This window comes from Bufo gargarizans, chromosome 5 (assembly GCF_014858855.1).
Source record: "Bufo gargarizans isolate SCDJY-AF-19 chromosome 5, ASM1485885v1, whole genome shotgun sequence".
Classification (NCBI taxonomy): domain Eukaryota; kingdom Metazoa; phylum Chordata; class Amphibia; order Anura; family Bufonidae; genus Bufo; species Bufo gargarizans.
In genome coordinates, this window is record NC_058084.1 from 282,973,703 (window position 1) to 282,984,980 (window position 11,278).

At 43.9% G+C, this 11,278-nt stretch overlaps 1 protein-coding gene across 1 annotated transcript in view; it reads left to right on the plus strand.

The window, feature by feature from the left end:
• Window positions 1-7,710, plus strand: part of NSUN2 (NOP2/Sun RNA methyltransferase 2) — a 64,979-nt gene extending 57,269 nt beyond the window's left edge. Inside the window, exons 16-20 of the mRNA XM_044294198.1 lie at window positions 73-208; window positions 2,860-2,940; window positions 3,111-3,249; window positions 4,770-4,809; window positions 7,164-7,710. Of these exons, the coding sequence (XP_044150133.1) occupies window positions 73-208; window positions 2,860-2,940; window positions 3,111-3,249; window positions 4,770-4,809; window positions 7,164-7,518 (751 nt within the window). The 3' untranslated portion in view covers window positions 7,519-7,710. The remainder of the gene's footprint in view (window positions 1-72; window positions 209-2,859; window positions 2,941-3,110; window positions 3,250-4,769; window positions 4,810-7,163) is intronic.
• Window positions 7,711-11,278: the final 3,568 nt, after the last annotated feature.

Genomic DNA, 11,278 nt, shown 5'->3' on the forward strand with positions numbered 1-11,278 from the left:
ACAGGAAATGGTATATATGGCAATAACAAATCTATTTGAAGTTGGAAGCCTAATGACCTTTTAATTTGGCAGGAAATTCTATGCCCTAGATTCATCTTTCCCACAGCAAAATCTCTTGACTCGCACCCAAGAAGGGAAGAAGAAACAACTGTATATGGTCTCCAAGGAACTGAGAAATGTGCTGCTTCATAATAGCGAAAAGATGAAGGTATTTTTTCACATTTTGAACCCCTCCCAATGCAGAAGCGTCTTGGTGTACTTCTCATTTTCTGTTTTTACCAGCAATGCTTCATCAATAAACTATGGTACTTATGTGTCTGTGGCCCCTTCAGTATCTGGAATAGTGAACAAGACTTCAGTAGTTGTCCAGTTTAGAAAACCCAGGTCATCTGTTGTATTGGGGAATTTGACATTTCTTGGCCACAGTAGAGTAGTTATAAAGAGCGTCACCCTCTTTTGAGGATCTGGCCTGTCTTGCATTACGTAGACTGGTTTGAATGGCTACTAGTTGATGTTTACTTTTCTTTGTGATGGGGGCACTAAAGAGTAGATCTTACTAAAGGATAAACTGCTACTGTCAAACCACATTTATCACAGTATTAAAAGACCATTAATAAATCTGACTTGGCCAAAAAGTGACTTTGGACATATGTGAAAGTGGAGTAAGATGTAAGTGTAATGATAAATCTGGCCCATAGCGTGATGGAGCTTTCCTAGCACATGAGCAAATCATGGTATGTGATTAGATAACAACTCCATTAGCTAATATTGGACATTTACAGCTTCTTTAAAGGAATATTCCACTAACTGGATGTTAGCCCCAATCTGTTGGAGAGGTAATAACTGTTGGTGGGGATCCAACCATACTATCGGCAGTCCCATCAACTTTGAATGGGGCGGTAGTGCGGTTGCTCAACCATTGGTTCCATTCAAATGGGGAGCACATGGCTGCTGTTCTTATAATTGTGGGGCCATCAGCAGTTGGACACCCATCGCTATAACTTGCTACAAAAATACAGTTGGGTCCATAAATATTGGGACATCGACACAATTCAAAAAAATTTGGCGCTATACACCACCACAATGGATTTGACATAAAATGAACAAGACTTGCTTTAATTTGAGGGTATTTACATCCAAATCCGGTGAACGGTGTAGGAATTACAACAGTTTGCATATGTGCCTCCCACTTGTTAAGAGACCAAAAGTAATGGGACAATTGACTTCTCAGATGTTCCATGGCCAGGTGTGTGTTATTCCCTCATTATCCCAATTACAATGGGCAGATAAAAGGTCCAGAGTTCATTTCAAGTGTGCTATTTGCATTTGGAATCTGTTGCTGTCAACTCTCAAGATGAGATCCAAAGAGCTGTCACCATCAGTGAAACAAGCCATCATTAGCCAATTGTCCCAGTTAAGGCTACTTTGCTACTGCACAGACGGATCAGCACCTATAAATGCAAACGCTGGTATCCGTTCAGAACTGATCCGTATGCATTATTCTGTCCCCCCCAAAAAAATCTAAGTCTAAGGGTCCATTCACACATCCGTGTGTGTTTTGCGGATTCGCAAAACACGGACAGCGGCAATGTGCGTTCCGCATTTTGCAGATCGCACATTGCCGGCAGTAAGAGAATAAGACATGTACTATATTTATTTTATTTATTTTTTAGGATCGGAATTGCGGACCCGGAAGTGCGGGTCCACAATTCTGTATCGGGACCACACGTCGCGCGGCCCCATAGAAATGTATGGGTCCGCAATTCCGTTCCGCTAAAATGCGGAATGGAATTGCGGATGTGTAAATGGAGCCTAAGTGTAAGTCAAACTGTTTTGACAATCAGTTTACAATTGCATCATTTTGTGTCAATGTAAATGGATCCGTCTACATTGACTTACATTGTAAGTCAGGACGGATCTGTTTGGCTCTGCATCGCCAGGCGGATGGTGTCCTCCAGAGCGGAATGGAGGTGGAACGGAGCCAAACTGATGCATTCTGAACGGATCCTTGAAACGGACCTTGCGGGCAGACCCAGGAACGGACCTTGCGGGCAGACCCAGGAACGGACCTTGCGGGCAGACCCAGGAACGGACCTTGCGGGCAGACCCAGGAACGGACCTTGCGGGCAGACCCAGGAACGGACCTTGCGGGCAGACCCAGGAACGGTTTTAATTTTAAAGAGCATTTGGTCTGAGATCTTTTATACAGAGAGTTTATACAACCTATTCCATGATGGTATTCAAAATGACTGACTAAAAATCCAATACGGATAAAATTTTATTAAATGAGTTGTCAATAGTACTCTGCTATTTTTACAACTCCCATAGAAATAGATGGAGGGTGGTTCGCTCTCGTTCACTTTGAGACCGTCACCTATTTGACATTGACAAATCCTGGTTATATGCCACCAATGTCTCAGGTGAAACAACCCCCTTTAAAGAGAACCTGTCACCTGGATTTTGGGTATAGAGCTGATGACATGGGCTGCTAGATCGCTGCTAGCACATCTGCAATACCCAGTCCCTATAGCTATTTTATATATACAGTGCTGCCCATAATTATTCATAGCCCTGGCAAATTTTGACTTAGTTACTTTCATTTAACCAGCAAGTGATTTTTTTGATGGGAAATGACATAGGTGTTTGGGTTCATTTACATATCTATAAAATCGTTTTTTTGACACAATAAAAGCACAGCGAGCTATGGGGAATGGGCGGATGTGCTAGTGGCGATCTAGCAACCCAACTCCACAGCTCTATACCCAAAATCCCTTTAACAAACTGAATAGCATAAAATGGCAATGCAGACAGTAGCAGATAACTATATTAGCTTACCATCAGATTTGCTTTCTATTGCAGGTAATAAACACTGGCATTAAAGTGCTGTGTCGGAATAGTGACGGGGAACAGTATGGTTGTGCTTACAGGCTTGCACAAGAGGTAATTTGTGCAGGAGTAGATTTACATATATAAATCTTTTTCTGTGGATACATGCAGCTTTATAGAATAAATGTTCTTATTTTTCATTATTTCTGCAGTGTATAGTCTGAAACGAGTACACGCGGGAAGGTTGAGGCCGCATTATTTATTCATCTGTCCTTCATTTTCAGGGAATTTATACAATTTATCCTTTTATTAAGTCAAGAGTGGTAACTGTATCTGTAGATGATATCAAGATTCTTCTCACTCAGGAGAATCCCTTTCTGAGTAAATTCAGCAGCGAAACTCAAAAGCAAACTAAGGATTTAGGTAAGTCTAATAATTGTAGTCTATCAGTAGTAGCTGTCCCTGTGCCTTTTCATCCCATCACTCCTTCCCCCTGTTCATTCATTCAGCTGTTTGGATTAGGAGAGATGGGCTAATGGACCGCCTACAGCTCACTTTCTGCAGATACATTAGCACTAATGACCACTTGACTGGTTGAGGGCTCGTCTAATGAGGTTTGCTTGAGGCCTTCCAAGTGATGTCAAAGGACAGCTCAAAGATGCTGTTAATGTATACTCGCCCCTATGTTGTGTTCTCTTTAGCCATACATTCAGTGCTGATTAATGTCTTAAACAGTATTCCAAACTGTACACCTTTGTAAGGAAAGCAGTAAAACTATACACAAAATAGGTGATCAAGCACCACCACTACATCTAGGGCTTCATGTACACGACCATATAATTAAATTTTTTTTTTTACTGTTTTAACGAAGACCCATTCTTTTCTACGTTGTCCACATTTATCTGTCCGTTGCACAAATTATAGAATGTGTCAACCAAGCCTACATGCAGCAGCGAATTGCAACTTGATTGGAAAAATTGCAAGGCTTTTGCTACTACATTTGGGTGCTGTTTGGTCACGTGCGTTCCATCGCATTGTGTGTTCGCACAAGTTTCACGTGTGTGATTTAAAAAAAAAAAGAAAATAACTATTCGCTTGACCTTTACTGTAAATTGTCACATTTTTGGTAGAGCATTGAAAACCACTGAAAAAAAAATGCACAAATCTGAAGCAATTGAACTTAATTTTCATTATGGCCATACACATTAGAAAAGTTATGGGCTACTATCTCCCTTGACCTCCTCCTTCCTTATACACATGCTCGAGAGAACAAAAAGATCAGCAACTGTAATGCAACAGCCCAGTCCTCATCTCCTTCATACAGATGGTCAGCCGGTCCTTCCGACCGCTTTGGTCTGTGTATCTAATGTGTATGGCCAGCTGTTTGAGGGAACTGGGAAACATAGGTGGCATTCCAGCATGGTGATCTTTAGTTCATGCCAGTGTTGCCTTTATAGTAGATTTGATGTTTTTACACTGCCCATGGATCTCATCCTACACAGTAAAAGCATACTGATAGGTTAATTGACTCCTCTTCAAGTTGGCTTTGACAAATGCAAGTATTGTAACCGGTTCAAGATGTCTTTTCTGTGGACTCCCAATGCTGTCTGTTTTGGTTGTTGTGTACTACAATTGTGTTCAAGAGCTTAAAAGACAGCGACAGAAGGGCCTGGGATTAAAAAGGCCAAATCTGTTTGATTTTTCTCCTGCATGCCACATAAAGCATTTCTTCTCAAGCGTTGTCCGTGTGCCAATCTCTATTTTATAACCACAATGCTCCCTAATTGCAGTTTAAGTAATCTTTTCATGTTCTGCAGGCTTCCCACAAACATTTTAATCCTCCAGCACTGAATAGTGTGCGTTGGCTAGAACAGAACTGGACTATAAATATATATAGTTATTGTATTCATTTTTTTTTTTTTTTTTTTTTTTTATCATTCTAGCTATGGGAAGTATCATCCTAAAATTTGAGGCAGATCCACAGTAAGTAATCCTAAGGTGTAATGAACATAGACGGCCATGTTATGTGTATTCTTTTATTTCTTTAAAAGTGTTTTCAGGGGGCGAAGATTTGTTTTTAAGAAGAATGGGTTAAAATAAAAGTAAAGTTAAAAATAAACCTCATTGATACACTGCCTATGCCGTTTAACACTGCTCGGATCCCTTCTGCTCTCACACACAGGAAATAGCTGGAGATGCCCACTTGGCCAATTACTGGCTGCGTTGCTAACCTGTGCCTTTATTTTTTAATTATTTTTGTTTTTGCATTACATTAGATACATATTGTATTCTATATACACTGCTCACAAAAAGTTAGGGATATTTGGCTTTCCGGTGAAATTTATGGAAACTTGAACAGTTCACGCTACAGTGATATATCATAAAAGTAGGGCATTTAAGTAGAAGCATGCAATGGTGATTTCCTCATCTCAAACAATTTATTGAAACAAAAGCCAACAACAGTGGTGGGTTATACCCCTACAAAATATGTCAGTGTCTCAATAACTTGTCATGTGGCTTTGAGCATCAGTAGTTACAGCTTGACAACGATGTCTTGTGCAGTCAACTTTTTCGTCTGTTGAGGCATGGTATCCAGGTTTTATTGAAGGGCAGCGCTCAGGTCATTGAGGTTCTGGGGTACAGAGTTACAAGCCTCTGCACGGTGACTCAGCTGATCCTATAGGTTTTCAATGGGTTTCAGGTCTGGAGAAAGTGCAGGCCACTCCATTTGAGGTACTCCAGTCTCCAGCAGCCATTCCCTAATGATGCAACCTCAATGAGCTGGCACATTGTCATCCATGAAGCTGAAATTAGGCCTGTGTTGTTCATGGGGAGGCACAATAACTGGATTTATGATGTTATTCAAGTAGTATGGGCTTGTCACTGTACCATTCACAAAGTATAGGGCAGATTTGTATTCACTAGACACACCTGCCAACTCTAACACCACCACCACCAAAAGCTCGTCTAGTGACAACAGTGGCTGATGCATAGCTCTCTCCTTGACGTCTCCAACATCGTTGGCGGCCATCATTTCTGCTGAGCATAAATTTACTTTCATCAGAGAACAGCACTGCAAGACCATGACTCCTGTGTCAGGTACCCTTGCAGGTCATCTAGCACAAAGACCACACTGATGTAAACTGTTTCAAATGGTCTGATGTGACACTTGGGTGCCTCTCGTCTCTCTTAAATATGCCTGGAGTTGTGTGGCATTCATCATCCGGTTCCACAGGGCATTGTTTACAAAGAAGCGGTCATCAGTGTGGGATGTGGCCAAAGGACATCCACTTCTATGTCTTTCTGTGACTCTTCCAGTTTCTCTGTTGCAACCTGCTGATGACACTCTGTCACACGCTAAGCTCGGGTCCTACTTCTTTCTGAGAACATCCTGCTTAAAGTCTCAGAATGGCATGGTACTGTTGATCAATTATTAGGTGTCGTCTTGGTCTCATGATGTCAAAATATGAACAGCATGATTAGAAGGACTGTTTAAATACCAATTCTAATTGAACCAGGTAATTTATTGGGCGATTTATGGATCAAATACCTGTTGTAAATTTTGCAGTTAAGCTCCTCGTAAGAGAACAGAAAGTTATGCAAAAAATACTGAAACATTGAACAGTTGGACACGTGCATTCAAAAGTTTTGAGAAGATCACATTAAGTTTACCTGTAAAGGTTAGAGTGCATTTTAGGTTCATTCTGAAATTTCACCCATAAGCCAAATATCCTTAACTCTGTGTGTGTGTATGTATATATTACAGTGGTCCCTCGAAAACCAATGGCCTTGGGATACAACATTTTCAACATACGACTGTCTTTTCTGACCCATTGTAAGTTGAAACTAAACTCAACATACAGGGTCTCAAATCAAAATCATCAAGGCTGTTTCTCTGGTAAAATGGCTGTATTAGTTGCTAGTTAGCAGTTATTCCTGACTTGTATGTTTTATCTGTCTTTAGTTATCTGCTTATTTTTCTTAAATCTTAATTTTTCTCTTTTCTTTGACATTTTGGGGCTTTGGGACCCATTACTCAGTTATAATGGTTTTAACATACAATGGTCGTCCTGGAACCAATTAATAATGTATCTTTAGTGACTACTGCATATAGAATGCTATGCTATTGTCTAGTAAAATTATGGAGACCATTTATAGTAATTGGTGTCTATTGGTCACATGATGTCCACCATGTGACAGATCTGTCTTTAGCATGCATTCTATTTTTCTGTTCCTATTATGGAACAGAAAAATGGAGTGTCGGATGCAGATGTGAATGAAGACTAATATTTGTCTATTGTCTTGCACTGTAAAACTCAAGTGACATCTGTTTTTAGGAAACCTGACACTCTTCAGTGCCCCGTCGTTCTGTGCGGGTGGCGAGGTAAAACATCAATTCGTTCGTTTGTGCCAAAAAATGAAAGAATGCATTACTTGAGAATGATGGGAGTGGAAGTTTTCAAGAACAAGGAAACTACAGAAAAGACATCCACAGAAGCTAAAGCTGGACTGGATCAGCAGGACACTGAGGATATGGACGTTGGTTGCATGAAAGAAGATGAAGAAGAATTATTGGCAGGGGATGGGGATCTAGATCCTGAGAATATTGACAGCAGTGATGTGAAGCAAGATGATGCCTCAGCATGTACAGATGAGTCTACTGCCAATGGCACAAGCAGTGAGAATCACTAAGAACGTGAACAATCACTGCAGTGGACCAAGTCGCGATGTGACTATTTAGTTTTATGTAACAAATAAAAAACATTTTCTGTAAGTATTCTTTAAATTTTCACTCCTGAGGTCAAAACTTGCTAATGCTCATTTTATGTTTTTGTTCTTAAAGAACCAAGATGAATTAGTTTCAAAATAAAATTCTTAAACTTATTGCTGTGTTTGAGTTACAGAATTGTCCAAGAGGAAAGGGCAAAAAATAAAAATAGAAAAGAGATGCCAGGTACCAGTCACAAAATCTGAACCTGGGTTAACTACTGTATATTCGCACATTCTTTGTTGTCAGCTTTTGGTTACATTTCTGTAATCTGGCGTGAAGTGGCTGTTAAAGGAGTATAACATTTCTCAACTGACTTGTATTACACTGCTTGGCCTTCTCAGTCAGTCCCATAGGCGGTGAATGGAGCAGCAGAGCACATACACAACCACTGCTTCTTTCAAATTGGGGACACAAACCCCCATTGTCATTATTGGTGGAGGTCTCTGTGGTAGAAAGGTGATAAGTTGCTTTGGTTGCTTAAAGAGGACCTTTCACTAGTTTAAAAACTAACTATATCAGGCTCCCCCAGGCTATGAGCTGTGCGCTGCGATTGGCCAGCGCTGCAGCAAGGGACACGTCCAGTACAACAGAGGGAGCTGCAGACACCGGAGCCTATACCGGGCTAACGGAGCGCCGCCCAGACATACTAGTAAGTGCAGGGGGACCCCTGGGCGCCGCTCTGCCCACTGATATAGTTAGTTTTTAAACTAGTGAAAGGTCCTCTTTAACAACTTTATGTACAATAGGCATGCAAAACATGCAGCATGTGTGTGAACAGGATCTTACCTCTGCAGCAAAACCATTTTTCTGTTAAGTCATGTGTATGCATTGGTTGGTGAGGATTCTGCATAGAAAATGCTTACATTAGTACAGTGTAGTAGAGTGGAGTTTAGGAATCCTTATTTCTCGCCCATATTCATTGGGGGACACGGGAACTGTGGGTATAGCCATGTCCTCTAGGAGGCGTTGACACTAGTAAAAGCTGTTAGCTCCTCCCCTGGCAGCTATACCCCCTCCAGCCTGGAGAGAGAGCTTCAGTTTTTTTCTAGTGTCAATAGGAGGCAAGACCTCAGCTCCAGAAGATTTTTTTATTTTTTTTATTTTAGTTTTTTATTTTCCTTCTTTTCAGGTGGGAAACAGTGGACGCCTCTCCACCCTGTTCTCCTGGGGGAAGCACGCCAGCATTGGTTCGCCACACTGTCTCTTTCCCCCACAAGAAGACAAGGTGGACCAGGGCAGTCTCGCTCCCCTGCATCCCGCCAGCCAAGGGGTTACCTAGGTCCGCCAAAGAGAAGACCCTCCCGCCATACCCGACTCCTGCCACTCCAGTGCCAGCTGCTGAGGAGGTGACCCTGCTGGAGAAGGTGACCTTATGGGCCCACTTAGGGAGGGTTATAAGAGGATGAAGATGAGGTGAGTACACGGCATTAGGTAAGTATGTTTTAACCCTCTTCCCCCTCCCTCCCTCTCTCTTTGGTGGTAGGCACCAGGAAACAGGCATGAGGCTTTATTATAGTAACTAGAGGGGTTCTGCCACAGGATATGGCGGACTTGCTCTTAATTGGGCCTCACTATGTTCTGCCAAACAACGAATGGCTTACAGTAGCCAAGTATGAACCCTCAGATATTAGGTGGCAGTAGATCTGTGCCACACTATTGTATTATAGCACCAGGACCCCCTCTTACTTCCCCTGTAGGCCGACGGCTATGCGGCCACTTAGGGGGTTAATAACATCCTGGCAGGCGCTGCCCTCTTGACCGGCCACGGTCATGCACTGTGGTGTTCCAGGCCGGTCCTGCAGCTACCACTGGGATCGACCCTTTCGGAAGACGGCACCAGGTAGCACCGCATCCGGTAGGATTAACACCGAAGTCGGCCGCCGCAAGAAAATTCCAGCCCGCGATCTTCCCAGTCCGGGGTTAAGTATCGCACTCTGAACTCTGCCCCCCGGCCGGTGGGTGCACGCGGCCACTCTGCTCAGGTCCCTCTGCTCCCCAGCTGACCGACAGCTCTAGTCGGCCGTGCGTGAAAATGTAGGCCCAGCCGCAGTGCGGAAGTACCACTGTGGACCAGGACCATGCACCGGTCGGACATGCAAGAAAGGGAGCGGAAGAGACCCCCCACTCCTATGTAATCCGCTGGGGCACTTAGAGGGTTAATCACATCTCTAGACAAGGGGTGGGGATGCGCTGTGGTGCGAATTCTTCCCACCTCACTTTTCCTCTCCCACAAGCCACAGGGCCCAGTCCTTTAGACAGTTTAACCTCTTCTGGCCTGCCACCTCTGTAGCCGACACCAGATATCTGTGCATCTTGTCTGGGCAGTGTGAAGGGAGGACAGCTCCTTAATGTTCAAACAGTTACACCTTCCTGCCTCTCTGCCCACTTGACGCTGGGCATACCAAAAAAGGAAGAAAAAAATGTGCTTTCCTACAGGCCCCCCTCCCCCCCCCCCGTCTGTGTGGTACCAGGCTGGGCCCGTGTCCTATACAGACAAAGGATGACCTCTCATAGTTCCCAATCGCCCTCCTGGGTCGTTGGTTGATATTCCTTCACCTGTGCAGATCCAGGGAGGACAGCTGAAGTATTCCCAATCCACCCTCTGGGTCGTGTGGTTGATAGTTCTCCAGTACAGATCCTCTGGTTTCCCAATCCGTTTTCCGGGGCCGTTTGGTTGATAATTCTCCACCTGCATGCCTCTGAAAGTTCCCACTCCATCCTCCAGGGTCGTTTTGGTTGATAAAGCTCCTCCGCCTATGCAATCCGGTGGATGGCCCTCTAGATTCCCACTCCACCCTCTGGGTAGCTGGTTGATATATCCCCACCGGCGCGGCCTACAACTGCCATGGGCAAGTTTCTGAGAGGTGGAACTGCGTGCAAGCGGGCCAGAGCAGAACTTCTCGGTCACCTGCGCACCCCCAAGGGTCCCGCTCAGACACACCCTTCCATCCCTGGAGAGATTCGGTCCGAGGGGGGGGGGGAAAGAATCTGTGATTCGGGCTCTGACTCGAATCCGTTGCAATCTTCCAAGATTGCGCCCACAGTAACCAGCAGTTCTTGTCGTCTGCATTACCCCCCTTTCCTCAGGTGGAGTATTTGCACCACTGCTGCATACATTACCTAGTGAACTAACTGCTAGAGCGCGGTTTTCAGTGACACCTGTAGTTTTTTTCCCCCTTCCATTGGGGACGGAATTGCATTTCCACTGGGTACAGTCCATACAGTATGCATTAGCCTCTTTCATAGGTGGCGTTATGGCATTATCACCAGTTAGTGTTTACTGTAGGCATTACCCCTTCCTTAGGTGGAGTAATTGCACTCTCACAAGGTGCTGGATTCGCCATATGCATTACCCTTACGTAAACTGCATAATATCTACCGTTGCATTCAGTTCCTGCTGTATGCATGACCACTTCTGCTGCAGTACTTATGTATGCATTACTCCTTCCATAGGCGTAGTACAATCACACTGGTTTTAGTGCCGGACGTATGCATCCCCCCACGGTAGGGGGTGGTATTGCATCTCCCCTGGGTTCTGTACCTGCCGTATACATTAGCCTTCTCTCATCACCGTGCTTCCTGTTGCATTTCCCTTTCCACAAGTGATCCGCTTACAGGGGAATACTTGAGCATCTTGGATTACTACAGTTCAACTACGCCACGGCTCTAGATGCCTTAGGA